General features: G+C 38.1%; 1 protein-coding gene across 16 annotated transcripts in view; it reads right to left on the bottom strand.

Annotated features, from left to right (window-relative positions):
• Positions 1-22,011, bottom strand: part of FOXP1 (forkhead box P1) — a 664,276-nt gene that overhangs the window by 164,796 nt on the left and 477,469 nt on the right. For all 16 annotated transcript variants that reach the window (XM_044451999.1, XM_044452001.1, XM_044451998.1 and 13 more), the window contains one exon: positions 20,001-20,159. In XM_044451999.1, coding sequence (XP_044307934.1) covers positions 20,001-20,159 — 159 coding nt within the window. The remainder of the gene's footprint in view (positions 1-20,000; positions 20,160-22,011) is intronic.

The raw sequence follows: 22,011 nt of genomic DNA, 5'->3' as shown, positions 1-22,011 counted from the left end.
CCCAAGAGTCACTTTAGCTAACCACTCCAACAACCCACTCTTGCTGAAACTGACAAGCTACAGTATGTACCCACTGCAGTTCAAAAATCTAAATGATGACCACTACTGTACCACTGTAACAGAGACAGTCACCAATTGTGGCTTATTACATGCAAATTAGGGATCATCTGTTGCAGGGATGCACTGCAGATTAAAACAAGCCATCATTTCTTTTAAATCATGGTGTCTTTCTTGAATGTGCAAACTGGTCAATAAAGGCACCAAATTTCCATTAGCTAAAGTGATACCCTAAACAAAATCTGGTTTATTTCTTCCCTGCTTGTGCACAGAAGATACAGGATTGCAGCGAGCCGAGTAAGTGAGGCTAAGCAGGCAAAGTTGTAAACTCAAGCAAGCAAGCAACCCTCAGAAAGATGTGACATAAACATGATCTGCAGTGGGCTGACTTGCACCTTCTACATGTCAGATACAAATGTACATCATTTTCACACTAGTTTAAGGCCAAAACAGATACTAATTTACATGTAGACCTAGCAGGTTTTCCCCCTACATTCTAGAGTTGGAAAGGGGGGTCCAATCTTCTTATACCCCATATTAGGGTTCCAGAACCAGCTTCCTGCATCTATTTTAAAGACGAACTTGTCTGTTTTGGCCCAGTGTTCTGAAGAATACTGGGAAGTTAAATAAAGTAAGAGTAAAGACAATTTTCTTGTAGAGATCCCTTACAATGTTCACAGAATTCCAAATTCCTTTGGAACAGCAAATGGTAGTTAAATCCAGTTTAATCTGTAGATAACCCCAATTAAAAAAAAAAAACACGTGAACCAAAGGAACAAACATTTCCCATATGTGGCTCTGAGTGGAATGTGAATTATTGTCTTCTGAATGGCTAGCTGTAACAAGTTTAAATAAATAGATCTATACCTGAGAACACAGGAACAGATGAAGAAGCTAGAGCAAACGGGAACTTTTTTTTTTTTAAGCCACTTAAACAAGAAGCTTATTGTTCACATCTCCAGACAAGTCAAATGATGATAAATATGGAGTACAGGAAGTTAATCTGTATCCGTACCATTTGAATAAACATAAAGTTAAAAGCAAAATCAATGCTGAACCTTGATTCTTGCCAAGATTTTTTTAAAACTTGCTGGTCCCTATCCACATTGTATTTTATTTGGGAATTTACTTTGCCATCTTGTCCTTGCCATCTTGTTTTCCTGTCTTAAGTCTCTCTCCTACAGGAAACAGGACAGGAGAAAGTTTTGACTACAATAATGGGAAATGTCACAGATCAGCAAGGGCTGATTTATGCTTTTACACAAAATGTAGCAGGATTTGATACTGTCCACAGTCATCCATGCCCTCTTTTTTACATTGCAGCTCAGAGGAGTGACTTCCACTATGACAGAATGTTCCACCTGTTCAAACACAGCTCACCAACCTTGCATTGTTACTAGCCACAAGCTCGAGAACTTTCCACAACACCATCTTTGAGGAGGGGGCAGTCAAACAGGGAATCCATAATACTTAGCTGTTGTGCTTTACTTGTTGTGTAAGCCTCCACTTGGGAGTATGAGTGACCACCGAAACTAATTTTCTCCTAACAAGTAGTCATTCTTTGTTTATGTCCTCAAATACCATCAGCTGAAAGCTTCAACAATAGGGAACAGTAGACCACAGTACACTTAGAAAATGTGGACCTAGTATAACAAAGTGTGTCTGCTGGTGTATAGCTTTCTACCTTCCAAGACAGCACATTCCTATTTCAGCCTTCCCTAACCTGGTGACCTCTATCTGCTACTGACTGGGCTTTATGGAACTGTAGTCCTACATACCCAGGGAGTACCAGCTAGCAAAGGTTGCCTTATTTTACCCTAAGATACTCATACTTACCAGGACTTCTGGGAGGGAAAATGCGGTGACTGACCATCTATTGTTAACTTCTGATAGTCAGCAGAAGGGGAAAACAGATTTTAATCAGAGATCCATGTCTGGCCCCTCTGTCATAAAAGGAAAAGCTGTGGCACATGAATTTCTTAACAGAAAAGCAAAGTAACTTCTATGCATCTCTTGCATAAATGCATAGAAGTTTTACTTAATGGGTGGATGGCATTTGAGATCCCTCAATGCAGGGTGCCAGGAATGCTTATTATTAAAGCATAAAATGATTGTTGGTTCAGGTTTGGATCAGAGTAAATTGATTGTTCAGGCTGGTTATTATTTTCCCCCTAAACTGGCTTGTCCATTCCTGATGCCAACATCCCTGTTGGCATTATCGGTTTTTCACAGAGAGAATTAATTCTGCTTTTGAATTTAATTTCCATTTTGTTCATTTAGGCATTATTCAGTTCTATATAATCAGGTGCAGGCATCACAAATATGGAATTGTGGTCCTAGGATTGTGAATGCAGCTGTGTAGGCAGAGAAATATTTTGTTTTCTAATTCATTTGTGCACTTTCTTTAAAATTACTGCTATCTGCAGATTTTCTGAAATATCTGCCCTGCTGTTCATAAGCCATAAAATATAATCTGCTTTTTGTGGGACCCCAATTGGTAAATTGCATTAAAAATTAGGCTGGCAACTCCTTATTAGATGTTGAGAATTAAGACTAAGCACAGCCAGTGCTACATTAAAGGAATGTTAGATGACCCGCCGTATGCCAGGGTTTCTTTGAAACAACTTTTGCTTCATCAATTAACAATAATGAAAGTAAAGATGATTTTTTAAATAATGGGAATCAGAGACCAATTTCAGGTATTAATTTTAACTGCTTTTATATGTACATTTGTCATCTTGTTCCTTTAAAAGCACATTAAAGCAAGTGTTATTATTTTAAGATACAAAGTTTAGATAAAAGTTGGCCATTCCACTTGAATTAGGACATCTGTAGGTGTGGGTGGAATAGTGAGCGTTACTTGAACATTCTTCCTCTTTCAGCATGTCTTCTCAATGTTCATCAGCAAACTTCACATTTCTACCAGGATGAGACACACAAGTTATTCGTACCTTGAGAAAAAGGTATAACTTAACAGAGACAAATGCTCAAGTTCCTGTTTTGGGTGTTATAGGATAGTATGAAATATTTCACTTTTCCAGTTTTCCCACTCCTCCTGCATTGCTAAACATTTCAAGTCTTTCTCAAATAACAGAACCATTTTTGATCATTTATCACATAAGCCAACATCTGAGAAATTACCTTCTTGTACAGATTAACATACAAGAAGGTGTTGCTTGGACAAACTTGGGCATAACTATGGACAAAGGCTTGTACCCCACCATACAGATATCAGCTCTAACACCATCCAATAACAGTTTTCCAAATTGTAGGAAGAAAACTAGACTATAAAGCACATAGTCATGGATGTTTATATACTAATGTCCAGAATATGGGAAACAGCATGAACTTGAACTCTTGATTCACTGGGGCAAATACAACTTGATAGATGTAACTGAAACTTGGTGGGATGACTGCCATGATTGGAATTCAGTAATTCAATGATACAACTTGGAGGTTGTAGGTTATTTACTACCAACCAACCAGTCAAGACAATGACAATGAAACTTTTGAAAAGCAAGTTGCTAATGTTTCAAAGAGGCATGATATAGCAGTGATGGGAGATTTTAGTTTCCCCAATATCTGTTGGGAGATATAGTCTGCTGAGCATGGCCCCTCCAAGAAACTCCTGATTCATGTTGCTGATAACTTCCTCCTACAGAAAGGGGAAGAAGGAACTAGAGGATCAGCTATCCTTGACTTGATTCTAACCATCAGAAATGACCTAGTGAATAAAGTGGCGGTTACAGCAATTCTGAAGGAAGGTGACCATGTCATATTTGCATTCTTAATTCTATAGGAAGCAAAAGCAGGGGGTAGACAACAATGTACCCCAGATTTTAGGAAAGAAAATTTTAATTAACTCAGAACAATGGTAAGGGTCCTATGGCTAGTGATTCTAATGAGAAAAAGAGTCCAAGATAGGTGGGAATTTTAAGCAAAGGAAATTCCAAAGTCACTATTACCAAAAGAAAAAGAAATCCAAAAAGAAAAAAGGTAGAGGACAACGTAACTTCACAAGCAACTTAGAGATGACCTGAAAACAAAAAAGGACATATATAGGAAGTGGAATGGAAGCCATGCGAAAAAGGAAGTATACAGGCAAGCAACGCAGAATTGCAGGGAATGACTGAGGTTAGTGAAGGATGATAAAAGCAACAGAAAAGCCTTCTTCAGAGGCATCCATAGCACAATGATAACAGATAGCAAGGAAAAGGCAAGAGTACTTAATCCTACTTTCACTTAGTCTTCTCCTTGGCAAAGGTGATGCATGAATTGAAGGAACAGGATAGCAGCTTGAGATTGATAGGCAGATGGTCAAAGGAAACCCAATCGCTTTGAACAAGTTCAAACCTCTAGGGCCCAATGAATTGTATACTAGTGTACTAGTGTACTATACTAGTGTACTATACTAGTGTAATAATGAAATTGACAGAAGAATTTTCAGAACCAGTTGAGAAAACATGGATGAAGTGCTAGATGTTGTCCTTCTCTTCAAAATGGAAGGAAAGGAGGAACCTGGGAATTACAGACTGCTCATTCTGACATCATTCCTTGGGAAAATTCTGGAGCAGATTATAAAGCAGTCATACTACAAACACCTTGAAAAAGATTTGATCTCATGTTTTGATCAGATAACTTCACTAATGGATTATGTGAATGCTGTGGATATAATATATCTCAACTTCAGCAAAGCTTTTGCCAAAGGTTTGCCATGATATCCAGATTAGCTAACTAGCTAAGTGTGGGCTAAATTGAACAATTATCAGGTGGGTCCACAGTTGGCTACAGAATCAGACTTAGAATGCTCATCAATGGCACCTTCTCAAACTGGGGAGAGGTAATAAGTGGAGCACTGCAGGGTTCAATCCTGGATCCAGTGCTCTGGAATGCTTACCAAATTTGGAGATGACACAAAATTGGGTGGACTAGCTAAAATAATAACAATAACAATAATTTTAAAAGCATGAATGATTCCCTGGAAAACAAAAACCAAAGTCAAAGTGATCTTGATAGTACTTAATAGCACTGAACTGAAAACAACACAATTAAATTTAATAGGAATAAATGCAAAATCCTACACCTAGAAAAATGAAAACAAATGCACAGTTATGAGATTGGCAATAACTGGTTTAACATTACTAGAAGCAAGGAGGATATTGGAATTTTTGTAGATCACAAGCTAAGTATGAGTGAACAATAGGGTGTGGCTATGAAAAAGGCAAAAACTATTTTAGACAGCATTAATAGAAGTATCACTTCCAAAGCATGTGAAGTTGTTCTTTACTCAGCACAGGGCCTCATCTGGAGTACTATGCCCATTTCTGGCACCCCAGTTTAAGAAAGATGCAGACAAGCTGGAAATGGTTCAGAGGAGGACAACAAAGATGATCAGGGGTCTTGAAACAAAACTCTGTGAGGAAAAACTGAAAGAACTGGGCATTGAGAAGAGAAGGCTGAGGGGAGCTAAGTTAGCACTCTTCAAATACTTGAAAGGTTGTCACACATAGGAGGAACAAAATCTCCTCTTGATCATTCTGGAGTACAGGAAACAGAATGGGCACAAGCTAGAAGAAACCAGATTCCAGCTAAACATCAAGAAGAACTTTGTGAGTGTTTGAGTTATACAACAATGGAACCAATTAATTTGGGAGGTTGTGGGCTCTACCACACTGAATGTGTTCAAGATACAGATGGCTAGCCATCTGTTAAAGATGCTTTAACATGGAGTCCTGCACTGAGCGAGAGATTAGACCTGATGACCTTATGTGTCCTTTGCAAGTCTGTTATTCTATGGTCACCACCCATTCTAGCCCTTTGTCAAAGCATGATGAGACCATCACTACACAGCAATGTTCAAATCTGCTGGATATGGGCCTTTAAAAGGGATGGAGCCAGATCCACTGCTTCCTGTAGGACAGTGAGAAGTGACACCTGCACTCAAGGAGGCCACTGCTCACCTCTGAGTTTCAGATTAATTCTGACCACTTTCAGTGCCAGGAAGGACAAGGATTCAGAGGGCAGAGGGTAGAAATGTTTGTTTCTATCCCACCTCAAAGCCAATCTGGGTAGTTTCAAAGATCTCTGGACAGTTTAAGCCTAGAATCATTATTTTAAGGTCATTTCTCACCCATTTATCTAGGGTTCCTTAGGCATTCTAATATTTGCCAGAAACTTTTAAAAATAAATACAGTGAATTTTGCTTATACCAAGAGGCTATCTTGATTTATCTTATAAATTCAGCATCACAAAGGAAGATAAATTATGTTTTGCTTTTACAGAATCTTTTCCGATTATGACCAATCTCTCCACAGAGCATTCACCTCTACGTTGTATACAAGCTGCAGCTTTTCTGGAAGTTTTCTTGGTGTGATTGTTTACTTCAAGCTGTAACTTCAGAAGTACTTCTTCAGCTATCTTACCTAAATTTTTCCAATTAAGCCTTGTTTTAAAAAGCGTTGGTAGACTGAAATTACCAATCATTATTTGAGCAATGCATAATTTGATTAGAGTGCCTGAAGCAGAATTAAAATGTACCAAATAATAGCACAATTGCATTTTGTGTTTGTGTTGTACTGTCCTGAGTGTGCTACAGTCGCACATAATCAAGTCAAATAATTTATTCCCAAATGAAAAGTCTAGGTGTCTTCCATATACTTTTACTCAGTGTTTATTAAAACAATCTAGTCTACCTCATCCACACTTCAACAAGTGCCAACAAAATATTTTTCTTTATTCTGAAGAAAGTCTATTTATATCCTATACTTCCAGTGGAATAGGGATTGTACAATGTTACATCTTAAATTGATTGGGATTTGATAAAAGCAGATGCATAGCAAATGCAAAAACAGAGGAGCATGTTTTTCCCACCATCATAATGATGGTATTTACCAAACTGAGTATAGCCATAGAATGGTCAGAGTCTAAGACAAACAAGTAGGCAGTTGGTATCTCTCAGACCTTTGGAGTATAACTCTCATCATCCCCAGACAGCATGAGAAATATTAAGGGATTATGGTAATTGTAGCCTAATTTATCTGGGGGACACAAGGTTATTATCACTACCTAAGACCACATTTTAAATACTATTTTCAGTTCTTTCTTTCATGTTAAATTCTTTTTCTTTGCAGCAGTACAATTCCTGCCTTTGAGTCTGTAGTACCATGCTAAGGTTGCAGCTTTACTCAAATATTTAAGATTATGTGATTATAGAACTGAATTCTATACATGTCTATTCAGAAGTAAGTCCCACTGAATTCAGTGGGGCTTTATCTAGGATTGCAGTCTAAGACAGAAAAATGGGGAAAAGAGAAACAACAACAACAACAACAACAACAACAACAGAGTGCCATTATTTCTTAGTTCTTAAGCTTATATTTATTTCATGTTGCACTTTAATCCACTGGCCTCCAATATGGAGATTGTAAGAAGAGTCATATAAACAAAATATTCTTTTAAGTATATAAGGCTCATGCATTCCACAAAGGTTCAAGAGGGAAAATGTCCTATTTTAAAATGTGGAGAACTTCTAAATATGACTGCCATCTGATGTATGAAAATTATTCACAACCAAAAACAGACAGTCTGGAAATAACCAGGATGACTTCATTTAAACAGAATTGCCCAAATCTGTTTCTAATATACACAGTACACATAATAAATTTTTACAATATGACAAGGAAAACAAACTTAATAAAAGTTCCTGATTTTTTTAACACACACTTGCTATAGCCACAGTATGTTTATAATATTTCGACCATGATGTCACAGCTAAGTAACAAAATCTAAGCAACACAAAACCAGTTACTAGGTATGACTTCACCTCACAACTACCGTAATTACATTGGTTATGTACATAGAATTCACAAAGCCCATTCCCAAACTATATCACACTCCTCTCTCTAATGGCTGAAGGCCTGGATGATTGCCTGCAATCCCACAACTCATGAGTGTTCCCCAGTTGGCCCAATGAAGGACTCCTCTCTCTGACCTCATAGCCAGTTTGAATTATAAACCCCAGCCTGGCTTTCAGCCTATTCTTGGATAGTGAGAACAGAGAAAGCATCAGACTAACTTCTAGCTTCCACTGCATTTCTTGCCATGTTCTGTAAGGGGACAGCACGGACAGCTGCAAACCTAGAAAAGTAACAGAGATTAAGCAGCTGATCCGCCTCACACAGCTGGGTGTTCTGTTGCTCTGGTCGATCAAGTTAAGAAAGGAGGCGCTACACAATATTTAGTACTAGACAATTTTCCTCCCTAGAAAACGGAGGTTATGGATCAATTGCACCCCACACCAGTACTGGCCCTACATATATGCAGAACCTGGGAGCAAAAGTTCACCAGGCTCCTGCATTGATATTCCATTTTGGCTAATCTCTTTCACAGAGCCTCAGTATAGTTTATGCGACAGAAGTGCCAATGTACAAATATGAAGCCAATGTATGAATGCCATGTGCACAAATACTGTTTTGGGTAGACCTGTTTACATAGTCAATATCCTTGAGTATTTCTGCTGAGCTATATTTTTTTCAAGCTCTCTGGATGCTTATTGACAGCAAACTTAATAATAAAAGTTAGAATTTGAGGGGAGAAACCTTAAATAAATAAATATTGCAAATACTTTTTTTCACCACTGTCTTCCTGCACAAAATGTGTTAATAAGCATAGTGGAATCTCTATGAATTTGTAAAAGATTTTATCACATTTTTGTTCAGCCAGTTATTTTATAAATGCTTCTAAATCTTTTGGCAAATAGTATCGACAAGAAAAGCAAAGATGTCTTATGATCACAGACGGCAATTTTCTTCAGGGACTGAACTTTGCAAGTATATCCCCATGGGTTTCATGGTTCTTCAATCTTGCCCCTTTACAATCTCAGCTGGCTTTCCTGCCTGGGCACCTTGCCAAGTGGACCGGACTGCTCCTCATTGCTGCTTCTGTTCTTAAGACACCTGCACCAACTGCTGTTATTCTTGGCTTCAAGAAATTTTCTGTCCACTGGACAGGCTTAAATGCTGTGCAGTAATGCAGATTTCAGCACTCCAGGATGTGTGTCTCAAAAGAGTGCCTAGTTTTGTAGCTGAACTGAGGAATGGAAGGTGGGCACCGGTAGTACAAATATGCTGCCTATGCAAATTTACACAAAATTGACCTCTGCACTTCGTCAGACGTTCCTACAGATTTACTAAATAAATGAGTGTGCTTTTATCACACACAGTGAGTTACATATGGAAAATGGAAACACTAAATCACTTGACATAAGGTTGCTTCCCTTTTCAGCCACAGCAAAAATAAAACTCTAAATCAACTTAAGATGTATTTTAAGCAGTTTCTCTTTTTTATTAGAACAAGCAAGATTTGAGTCTCCATATTTAATAATAAATTGAGTTAAAGAAATTATTTTTCGTTTTTTTCTTAACTGAGGTTCACCACTTATACAAATGGTCTTTTAGTCTTCCATGTGTTTGATGCTGTCTTATTGCAAGATAATGAGCAGAATGCATTCACTCAGGAATGAATTGCAAATATTAATATTTGCATCTATGAACAGTATAGTAACATTTAAGTGGCTCCCAAAAATCATGCTTGTCTTTGTAGAATGACTAAGTGCTCAGAGAGAGTAATAAAAGCTTGCTTTCAAGGACACTGAAGGTCAGTTCTTCCAGAAACGTTAGCTTGTAGTGAGGTTCCTGCATTGAGGAGGTTCTGCATCAAACTTTTGCAAAACTACTAAAATCCACACTGCTCAATTTTTCCCCATTGCTTTCTCTTGAAATTCTATGCAGTTAAACATTAATAATATAGCAAACTCAATTCTCTGTTTCAGCTAAGTGCATGACAGCAGCATATACATGACTATTCTGTCCGGGCTGTCATAGTTGAAGTCAAATTTTCATGCACATAGACTTGAATGTTATATCCCCCATGATCACAGATTACGTGAAAAAGGCATGGAATCTCATATCCTCAAGACCATTTCATAGACATTAGAGGTAAACTCAGGGTACATTTAAAAGTGAATTGCAGCTGATCTTGGCTTCCTTCCAAGTGTGCATGTTTGATATACACACTTTTTATTACTATTTATCTCATTTCTATACTGCCCCTTAGCCAAAGCTTTCTGAGTGGCTTACAACAGTCCCAAAAGAAGAAAATAAATCACAATAAAATATTATTAAATCTTGTCAAAGACACATTTAAAAATTAAAACAGTTAAATCATACAGTAAAGCAAGACACTGCAAAAGAAAAATGCCTGGGATAGGTAATCCTCTCAAGCTCCCGGAGAGCCAAATATATCTTTAAAAGACTTAATCTGGTGCCAAAAAGATGACATGGTAGGAGCCAGGCAGGGTGTAGTGGGGAGATAATTCTAGAGAATGGGGGCCACCATAAAGAAAGCCCCCGCCCCCTGCTTTTTGCCACACTCTGAACTTTCCTTTGGGTTGGCACTCAGAGGAAGGCACCAGAGGTTGAATAGTCTATGGCTGGGACAGGAGCTCTAGCTGTGCAACACTGAGACTTTAACTAAAAACATCTTAGACATGTATCTTAAAAATTAATGTATGAACTGAAAAGGGTCAATCTGAAATTCCATTTAAATACATTTCCATGTATTTTCCATTCCAAATTCATTTCCGAAGTATTTTGGGATACTTAACACTTTACACAGTGGCAAAGGTACATTGCCCAATTTAACCATAAATGTCAGAGTGTGACAGACAATTCTGATTCTTTGGTGTGTGTATCCATATAAAACAAAAGGCCAGAAACACATGTTTGTCATAAAACATTGTAAGTTTACCATAAGCCTACCATAAGCCCCAACAATTACCTCTCCTATTCCCTAAATTAATTCTATCCATTATCTTGCTCTCCCCTCAAATCATTATAACCCAGGTAACTTTGGAATGCTGGATTTGGAATGGTACAATGCAAGCAAACACAGTTTTACTCAGTTTGCACAGTCTAGTCTGGACACAGAATCTGCATATTTAAAAATTCAGAGCGCATGCTAAAGCACAGACACAGATTGCTGTTGCATGTTAAGTGGATAGGTTCAAAATACAAAAAAATCTGGAAAGTATATCAAAAGCATACACTTTCTTAGGATTCTGAACACCTCATTCAAAATTATGCCACTGTTAAGAATACCCTGTAATTCCAAAAACTTTGCTCCACGTGGGTATACAGGTTTTTTTTCCCCTTGCAGAAGACAGAATATAGTATCGTGGTCTATTATAACGGACAAAAATCAACATACATATACACTGAATCTACAATGCCCTGACCTTAGAACTTTGCAAACAATCCCCCCATCTGTTATGAGTGATCCTTCTGAAGCATCAGTACCTTCATTAATACATTATCAAGTATAACCTGCTGTATTTGAACTCTCCTCGCTATGGCTAGGAACAGTCTTGAGTTTTGACAGCTTTGATGTAATCATACATGTAAAGACCCCTGACTATACAATTGTTGAAATGTCTCATGCCTACGACCAATCTGTTGCTTTTACAAGTTTAATCTTGGTATTAAGGGGCTGATTGTGGAACCATGTTGATACAACATCTTCAGCCCAGCTGTACATCATATAAACCACTATAGGTGGTGTCGAGCTCCCATGATTCCTAGTAATACTGCATACCTTTAACTCTGTAATCCATAATACTACAAAATACAGCTCTCTCTTTTTTCCCCCCAAAGCACAAGTGGACTATCAGCAAGGGTCCAACTGTGTTATTCCTAATTACCTTTTTTTCACTCTTGATCATGTGGCTCTCATAATTAGTTACCTGGGGCTGCAATCCAATTTGAAGTGATGACAAGAAAGTGATCCATGAAAAAGTAATAAGTTAAATCCAATTTCAGCCTTCCTCTAATTAAATGCACATGGAACTAATGACTCAAACCCTACCATTTCAGTGATAATGGTAATTAGCGAGGTGGGAGTCACTCTCTTTTTTCAACACTGTAGGTGTAAACCACAAGGTAAAATGGCAGGAGCACTCTTAATTACATATGTCATTTTGTCAGCAATTTACACATTTCTGACCAGTCAAGTATGTTTCATTTGTTTTCTTCTTCCATAATGTTTATAATGAATCCAAAGATATGTTCTGGCAAATTGTGTAGCCTTGCAATCCCTAGAAACACAATCAGCCTGCTAATCTTCACTTTTAAATGATGATAAATGAAATGTGTTACCTGTACAAAAACCCCTGTTAAAAAGAGGGTCACAAGATACAGCCAGAAAACCACATTTTACAACTCCACAGTAATTTCTTTCAACATGCATGATATAAAACATATTGGAACAGGGACATCTTAACAAACCTGGACAAAGCACCTCTTTGCCTCTTGCAGAAAATATGACGATCCAAGAACTACTTGTATGCTGGATCTCTTAGCCTGACAGCCATGGAGTGTGGAAGACTAAGAATTATACATGTTCAGAAGAGACTAGATCACGGTGTCACTGATCTGGGGAAATCTGTTTCTAATGAGATTTGGCTCAATCATGTTCAATCCAACAATGTGGCAGAATTATCCACCCTCAGAAGACACTGATTAAGAGATATGTTCAGAACATGACTCATACAGAAGCACAGAAGCAGCCTCCCATGTGTATCATATAATCCTTTAAGTGTTTAATTAGTTCTAAATGACATACAGTTTGGGAATTACTGCCCTAGAATACTAAGGTTTGAGAACACAAGCTTGTTGCTGCTGCTGCTCCTCACCTCTACCTACATCCCGGAGCCACAAAGCATAACATAAGAGTGCGTTTATTATATATAAAGCCCTACACAGAGTTTCAAGCCTGTTTTAAATACTGCAGTTGGCTGCTGTATAATAATTTTAGAAAAATGGTCCAGGGGAAAAAAAACTCCACCTCCTACTCAATCATCTACCAGGGGCACAGACCATGCCAATATGGAACAGGACCAATTTCTAGTGACAGTGAATCAGAAACAAGACCAGTAGCACCGGTCAGTGTCCAGTGTGACTTTATAGCTAACCTAAAATACATTTCACTAGGTTAATTCAGCTCTAGCACAATGCCAATAGTCCTTGTTGGTATGATGAGTTTTCTGGGATACTCATAGTGACAGCAACTGCTAGTGGGAATGTGCTAGAGATAATTTACATTTTAAGTTATATTGGCAGCAGTGTCGCATTCAATACTGCCTACTGAATTTATTTAGTAAATTTATGCCTTGCTTTTCTCCCATCATGGAACTTGAAGAAGTATACGTGGGATTTCAAGGTGGCCACCCACACAGGCACTGATCAAACTCACTCACTTAGCTTCAAAGGGGCTGGATCAAGTGCCATCAGATTAAGTCCTTGAGAAAAAACAGAAGTTTTGTTTGTGTTCTGACTGCACACCTACTCATACTGCAGAGAAGTCAGATTGCTGCTTCAACCTATTGAAACCTTGGTCTTACATTCTGCTAGAATTAGAAGCAATAATTTATTTATTTAATGTTATTTTATTTTGAGCAATGCTATTCATAATGTAATGATATACAGCCTGGCCAAATTATTGAGGGTTTTTTAAAATAGTATTTTCATGGTTAAAAGCTGCAATTATAGACTTAATCCTTTAAAAATTGAAACTGGCAGAATTTTTAATAAGCCTGCATATACTCTTTAGATGCATTTTAGATACAATGAAATGTATTTAAGGGCTTATATCCATCTGTAAGATATACAAATATTTTTATGGGTCAAATGTAATTCTCAACTCTTATGATGCAGAATAGGTGGCTCATAATTTTTATGCCAACGATGACATACTCAATTTTGGTTAGTTCACATATAATGCAAGTACATGGTTTAGTGCTACTACATGGACAGGAACAAGCCTGAGCAATGGCTCAGGCTCACACACACTTCCCATCCCCTCTCCCCATGTAACCAAGTAGGCTAGTATTTAGTTTTATTTACCAAGAAACCTGTTCTGTACAAAACAGAGACCAAGGTTTCTGACAAGTCAGATTCAAACAAGCATTGATCTGAAGTTAGTTTGTTTAGAAACTGATCACAGTTTGTTTTAAACCATAGTGTCTAATTTGTACATAACATCCAGAATTCTTTGAAAATGGAATGCTAGACCAGTTTTTCTCTCAGCTGCACAGCAGGAAAGGAGAGGGGGAGTACAGAAGCTCAGGACTTCTTATAGGTTGTTTTAATTGGTCAGAGTTATCTTGCAATCAGCTCTGTATAATAAGTTGAGAATTCCTGTCTGCACATCTCTTGGCTGCTGAGATAAACATAGCTGACAGACATCAGAAACTGGCATTCACAGGATCTGGAATGAATATAGAGCGTTAAGGATTTTGCTCCATGAACTCATTGAAATTGCAAGGTTCAGAAGAGATTACCGGATAGGAGTGACTACCTAAAAAGTTGCCAATTGCACTGAGCCTGCAGACCTGAAGGAAGCTCAATGCCTCTGGCATTAGCCAGGGAACCAAGAAACACTGAGAGATTAAGCCTGCCTCTCAGGAAGACCACTATATAAAACCAATAGGGAGGACCAATAGGGCCTCATTTATCAGCCAGATTGGAGGCAGCAACAGTGTGCTGGATTCTCCACTATCACCAGAAGGAACACCTAACTCCAAATACCAGGTGCCTTGTGACTGCAAAACGGAAAAGAAGCATAGTCTGGCCTGATCTAGTAGCCAGGACATCCAGGTCCAGTAAGAAACTGCCTCCTAAGATCATGTTTTCCAGAAGGAACATCATGGACAACGGAATCATGTACATGAACACAACTGTATCAGGAGCAGTTGCAGGAAGCCGGTTCAAATTCTCTGACAGAAAGTATATTCATTTCCAACTGCCAGTTTCCTTTGAATGGCAAAAGCAGTAAGAAAGGACACTGTAGTGGATTTCATCAGCTGAAAGAACAGCAGCCAGCACCACTAGTCAAGCTAAAACACCAGTAAAGGCAGGTAGCAATAGATTAAAATGCTTACAAGTTCTTACTTCTTCCTGAACTTGAAGAACTAACCTCGTATTTCTTTCCACATTCCTTCCCTTTTCAGTCTTGTATTTCAGGTTGTTAGGCTCATGGTAGAGCTAATTTTATTGATTGTTTTACAACACAATCGTTCAGCAGTAAAATTGCACTGAGTTCAACAGGATTGACTTCCAGGTAAGTGGGCACAGGAGTGCAACAGAAGTATAAAGTGAGCCAGAGTGGATGCTACCTTTTAATACACCCCCAGTCAATGAACAAGTAATATGTATGCTACTGTACCTAGCTTTAGGATAATAGACCTGTTTACTTGTTTCCCAATCATTAACTTACCTAAATTCTGTTACGCTTTTACAGCACAGTCCTACAGCCCTTGGCAGCACTTAGGGAGCACTCACTCTCTGAAAGCTCTCCATCTGTTTGCGGGTGGTATAGAAAGAACTAAGCCAGCCGCTATGCAAGGAACTAATGTGACCTCGGGAAAGACTTTAGTGGGTGTTAGTGGGAGGGCAAGAGAGAGGTGGCACCAGGATACAATGTGTCCTGGCAGGGCCTCCAGCTTCTTCCTTTCTCTACCAACATATTATAGGCAGATAGCTGAAACTGGCTTCCCTGTTATTCTGCAGGTTGAAGGAAAACAGAAGGAACCTTTTCCTCTGTCCTCCCACACTCCATAAGATACCTGCAATTCTCCAAGTTGAGAGGTTATAGGCATTCTCAATGGACTGTAACCTTAATGATGCCTTCTTATGTTATATGTTGTGATCTGCTTTGAGATTTTTGAAATGGGCATTGGTATATAACTATTCCCAAATGAATTAATAAAGTCTGGCATAAGTGCATTGTTCTATCCAACTTAGTAATCACAGAATTTTGATGATAATTTTAGTATCTGTTTGGGGTACATGTTACTACTGTCCTCCCATCCTCACAGATCAGCTAATACTGAACAAGAAATGCCATGTAATCTTATGCAGATTTACTTCAGAGTCGAGTCCATTAAATAGAGTGCTGTATACTTCTGAGTGAAGTTGCACTGGATTACACTGTAAGTCTTACAAACCAAGTATCTTCAGAATTTATAAAAATATTGTCGACCATGATATGCAACTATCATTTGATTCTAGGATACATTCTAAAGCAAAACTTTAATGCTGCCAAAATACACATATAGTGTCATCTTCTTGAGCAAAAATATGTATCATGTATACATTTTTCCAATTTATAAACATATCCTGACAGCTAAAATGCTCCAACAGAAAAACTTAATGATTAAATCTGAGTATTTATTTATTTAAAAATTCTTTATTTAAATAAGACTTAGATATTTGCACAAACTATTAATCTTTATTCTTTACTCATTGTATTTTTGGCATTCTAAGTTTTGGTGATTAAAATCAGTTCTTGAAACTTTTAATTTTCTTTCATTTGTATTGTGAAGCCACACGTTCCTATTGAATCAAAGACAAAGTTGTATACTTGTTATGTTTAAAATGTGAGTCATGGCATTTGTATTTGGATATTTATTTAAAAAGAAACCCTAGCAACAGACTGCATCTCAGACAAAATGCTTATACAGAAAACATATGAAATATGTTAGAATGTGTCTCCAACAATAGCTGTCAAGGTCAAGGGAGAAATAAAGGATCTTCTACTGGAAGACATTAAACTGGATTATAATTGTGTCAAGGTCAATGGACATATGATGTCACAGAGCAACTAGCACTGATCCACGTAGTGCTTAGTCTATGTCACTGGTAAGTTGCTAGGAATGTAAGAAATTATCAAAATATCCTTCTTAGTTTTTACCTGTTTAGTCCAACATAATAGTTTATATGCCATATCGTTCTAAAACAATATTCTGCCTTTCCTCTCCTTTACAAGCAACTGTGCTTTTTTTATGGATTCACTATCTTGAAAGCAGAGACAGAAAAAGAGTGAGAGCGAGCGAGCGAGCGAGCGAGCGTGTGAGTATAACCTAAACATTCATATAAAGGCCTAAACACATAATATAACCCTTAAAACACCTGAACTAGTAAAAAGTATTCCTCATGTAATTTTTTGAAGAACACTGTCAGAAAACTTTATTAATGGATACGTTTAAACCCAGTTAACATAGCAGATTCCTTTTAAAAAGGATAGGAACTTTGTTCCTCTGCTGAATCCAAGATGGTTTAGAGCAGGAACAATAAAAAAGCTAATTTTAGATTACATATGATGACTTACAGTTAACAAAATAATACAAACAGTTACATTCAATACTTAACTCTGTCAAGTAAAATGAAAAAGGATCTGTGTATCTTTGTATATTTTTCCTAACCATTTCTTTTCCATACTCCAGCCCTTTTAAAATATACATCTTTATTGTGCCGGTGGGCTCACCGTGTCTGTTATATTCAGAAGTAGGTTTAAGGATGCAAAAGCTCAAGGAGCAAGGGTGGAAAAAGAATGGGCAGTCATTTGAATCAGTGAGTGACAGGCTGGACCAGCTCTCTGTATACATTAATAAATTAGAATTTTAATTGTGTCTCTGACTGCAGAAGCAGCTCCAACACTTTAATATGTACCAACAATTGGCTATGTTATGGAATCTGCGATGTGGCCCTCACTGTTGACCTCTGAAACACAATTCCCAGTCGGACTACGGAAACTGTTTAGTTTGATCCTTTCAACTTATTTGAATCCTGACAAATAAGCTCACAGCTGAAAGGTCAACACAGTCATATTTCATCCTCTGGAGCAATTCTTAAGACATCTGCACAACAAAGCATTTCTTCTAGTACCTGACACTGGGCCTTGCCAGCACAATATCTCATTAAAAATGTCCCCAGTAGAAGAGTCTATTAAAAGGCAAATTGATCTGCTATGGATTGACCAAAATTGTCTGTGTGTGTACAGAGCAAAACAGCATGGATTTAATATCCAGTTCTTTCACAACAGTGCCTTTAAATGCACATTTGTCTAGGGACAAAACAGTTTATTCCTTATGAAGAATGTCAATTTATTAAAAAAAGAAAGGTGGAATACCACATGGTTGAGTGTGATCAAGTGAGTTCTAACCATCTATTCTGTGATCACCAGATAACAACCTAACTTGTACATAGTCCATTAAATTTGGAAAACAATGTATACTGGACATGCATGTTGAATACCATTTTAAAAGAACTTACAAGGAAAGCATTATTACAAGCAAATCATGCCTTCTGAACATTATTAGAATCCTAAAAATAAGATACAGAAAGTAAGTTCATGTAAGGGCAATTTCCTCTGTCCCTCCTCCTCCAAAACAATTTCTCCAAATGTGGGAAAAGTGTCAGGAAAACCATGAAGGTGAAAAGCAAAAGGCTACAATACAGAAACTGCTCAATGTTGGGTAAACTTCAACCTGATTTGGTGCAATTTTCTGTGTCCCTCCAGTAGCCCACTGGGTTCCATTCCACCTTGTTCAGAGAGCCTGCATAAGCCTTTGGGGGAGGCTCAGGTGGTTAGCAAGAGAGGAAGAGATGGGAAATCATCCTTCTATGAACTGTCTTCTGTTCAGGTATCTTAGAATCCAATCCAATATCACTTCATTTTTAGGCAACTTTCTCACAGACCGTGCATGAAATGATAATTAAACTACTGGAATTTCTATAGTCACTGGATGTACCTAACGCTTTTCATACAAATATAATCAACAATCCTTCACAAGTACCAAAACAAATTAGATCAACTAAGCAAATTTCTAATATCATGGTTGTATGATTTAATGATCTTTACTTCGAAATGTAAACCAAATCAGCAGATGATACATCTATCTCTTCTGAAACAATTTACCTTGACTTAATATATAATGATGCAGGATGAAAGAAGAAAGCTATACTCTTGCAAAGGCTGGTCAAGCAAATATGGGGAATCTCAAACATGGGGTTTTTGACAGAAGTAGTAACTGGTTTTGGGAAAAACAACTGTCTATTCAGCAAAATGTTCAAACCTCACTGAAATGTTTAAAACATTAATTCTTTCAAAACCATTAACAGATAATTCAATTCCATTAATCCTTGCTGTTTTTAAACAGGATCAGTTTTACTAACTCTAACTTAGGAGTGTCACATGCCCTTTATTTCAGAGGATTGTACATACTCTTCTAGATGACTTTAAAAACAGCACAAAGAATGTCCATTTTTCAAATATCAAAAATTCAAGGTGCTTGTTGGATGCACTTCATTCTAGAAACTGCCCTTCCTCACATGTAAGATCATGATCTCCAACATAGAAAGCTGCTTTATGTTAAGTTCATTTAATTCCTTATTTTCTAGACTGATTCTTCAACCTGATTTGGAGATGTCAGAAACAAAACCTAGAATCTTCTGCAAATGAAAGATACAGTGCTACAATCCCTTTCCACATACTTGCTCAAGTTATTTTGAAAATTGCAGAATTGCAGTGTCGATATCTTTGATGGTACCATGCTACCAAGCCACTGACATCAAAAGCAGCAATGATGAGTGTTCTTTAAAAACTTTTCCCTTACCTTACATGCTTCCTTGGCAATTAATCTCGTGAACTCAAACCAAGACACAAATCGGAACGTGTGAGGAACTATTTGGGGGTGAGAATCTGTCAGATACCCTGCACTCAGCTTCCTGGCCTTCAGCCCTTTTTGTTGAGTATAATTTCCTAGCAAGCATGCTCAGTGTTTAGATTCAAACACTGTGTGAACACAGTACAGTGTCCCTCTTCCATGCCACATCCGGTAGCCCTGCTTTGTGCTGCACATGACACTGGAAGAAGGTTGTTGGCTGCGCAACCTTAGTTCTGCAAGCATTTCCAGATTTCCTCTCAGCTCGTCCTGCTTTCTAAGAAAAAAGCTGAACGTGAGGGGAAATCTGCAGTGCTAAAGGGATGGATTCCATGGAGTTTGTTGCAACGCTAGACAGAACGAGAATTTTGTTATTATGATTTCTCACCTGAAGTGCTGGCTGTTTGTCATTCCTCTTAGGAGACTTTAGCCCACTCACTTGCTGCTGTTGCTGCTGCTGCTGCTGTTGCTGCTGCTGCTGCTGTTGTTGCTGTTGCTGCTGCTGCTGCTGCTGCTGTAACAGAAGCTGCCTTGCTACCTGAAGAGCCTAGGAAAAAAACCCAAGATAAATATTTCATTCATTCATTCTTCACAGTTCTGTACCACTCAATAGCCAAAGCTTTCTGGTCAGTTTACAACATGATGAAAATAAAATTAAGCTAACACTAATTATTGAATTTCTTTATATGTAAATCCTTACCAAGTTATACTCACCTGTGATGAATTCCTATATTCTGATATAGATCAACAGAAACTCCTAGAAAGTCTGGTAAGTTGGCACTAAATATTACCCAGCTCATAACTTGTTCTCCCACACATATTAAAAATTTAAGCCCTAAGGGGTCTACCCACAGGGAAAATCATCTGCCCTCCCTGATCAGTAATATTTCGAAATACACTATGACAATAAACTATGATTGTCATTGCATCACAGGAGTGTCACAAGAACAGTTATACAAGCAGTAGGAAATAAAAAACCAAATGCTGAGATGGCAATGACGACTACTCAGCATACAACAAATGGCCAAACTGATCCTAGGGGACTCTTTGTGCTAACAAACTGTTTTAATAATGTTAACTATTTTGCCCCTCTTTGGACTAGAGCTTTCACAAAAGAGTGCATCACTTCACTAGATCTGTATAAGGTGCTTTGACCTTATATCACCTTGTAATTGATGTAAGAAATTGAAGCTTCTGAGGCAGGGGTAAACAAAATGAAGATTGTTGTTGGTGAGAAGGTTTGTTGGCTGTTTTACATTCCAACAAACTGCCTACAGCTCATGTCCCAGCCTCTTCTTGAAGACCTCTCAAAGTGTACACAAGAGCAACATCCCCTAGAAGAAAAGGTATTTGTAAAAATAATTCTTTTTATTCCATCCTGATGAAGACACACACTGCAGAAGAGCAGTTGTCTTACAAGTAGAAGAGTGAAAATAGTTGTCTGAGATCTTCCGCCACAGTCTCCCACAGTAGATGCATTCAAGATGCAACTGGACAGCCATTTGAGAGGGACGGTTTAACTTAGTGCTCTGCGCTGAACAGGGGGTTGGACCTGATGACCTTCTGGTCCCCACCAACTCTACTATTCTTTGATTCTATGATCCTGTTCATCCATTACTTTCTCTACCAGGATTATCTCTAGGGAGACAAGAAGCAGACCTCAGGCTCATTCGGTCTCACATTCTTCTTCCCTCCTGTGTATTTTGTTCATTATCAGGACAAGTACATATCTAAACTAAGGAATACTATGATTATCTGAATACAGGGACCAGTATCCATTTCTGCCCATGGGAGACCTACCACCAGTGTAATGGAAAGCTGGCATTCTGCAATGCAACCAGAACAAATGGAACTACTCATTTTCAAAACAGAACAAGTTACTCTAACTTGCAGAAGGGAACTTCTCTGGATTGTTCTAGGAAGTGCTAGCAATCTGAAGAGGCACTAGAACAGCACTGGATACTGCCCAGGATCTCCTTTAGCCTGAAAGATTAAGTCCAATGTAAAGCTTTACACTGAAGATGGGCAATGACTATGGAGCACCTGCAAGGGATCACTGATATTAATAGACGTGTTATTTCAAGCCACTTTTAATGTAGTTCCATATTAAAGTAAAATGAATTGAAGACTGTTCAATGCCAAAGCCCAACCCCAGATTGCTAGAGCATTAAATGATAAGGCAGTAAGTATTGTTATGGTTCCAACCCAAAGTTTATATAAGCACAATCCTGTACATGTGTAACCAGAACCAACCCTCCCCCCACCCGCTCGCTCACACACACACACCCCTCCCAGCAAACTCCATGCTGGGCTGAAGCATGTTAGGAATTGCAGGACTGTTTTCTGGCTAAACATGCACAGAATTGCACCTTCTCCTCATGACTATCCTTAGTACTGCA

The sequence above is a fragment of the Varanus komodoensis genome, unplaced genomic scaffold (assembly GCF_004798865.1).
Source record: "Varanus komodoensis strain SLA01 unplaced genomic scaffold, ASM479886v1 scaffold6_4, whole genome shotgun sequence".
NCBI lineage: Eukaryota > Metazoa > Chordata > Lepidosauria > Squamata > Varanidae > Varanus > Varanus komodoensis.
This window is presented reverse-complemented; position numbering and strand designations above follow the sequence as displayed.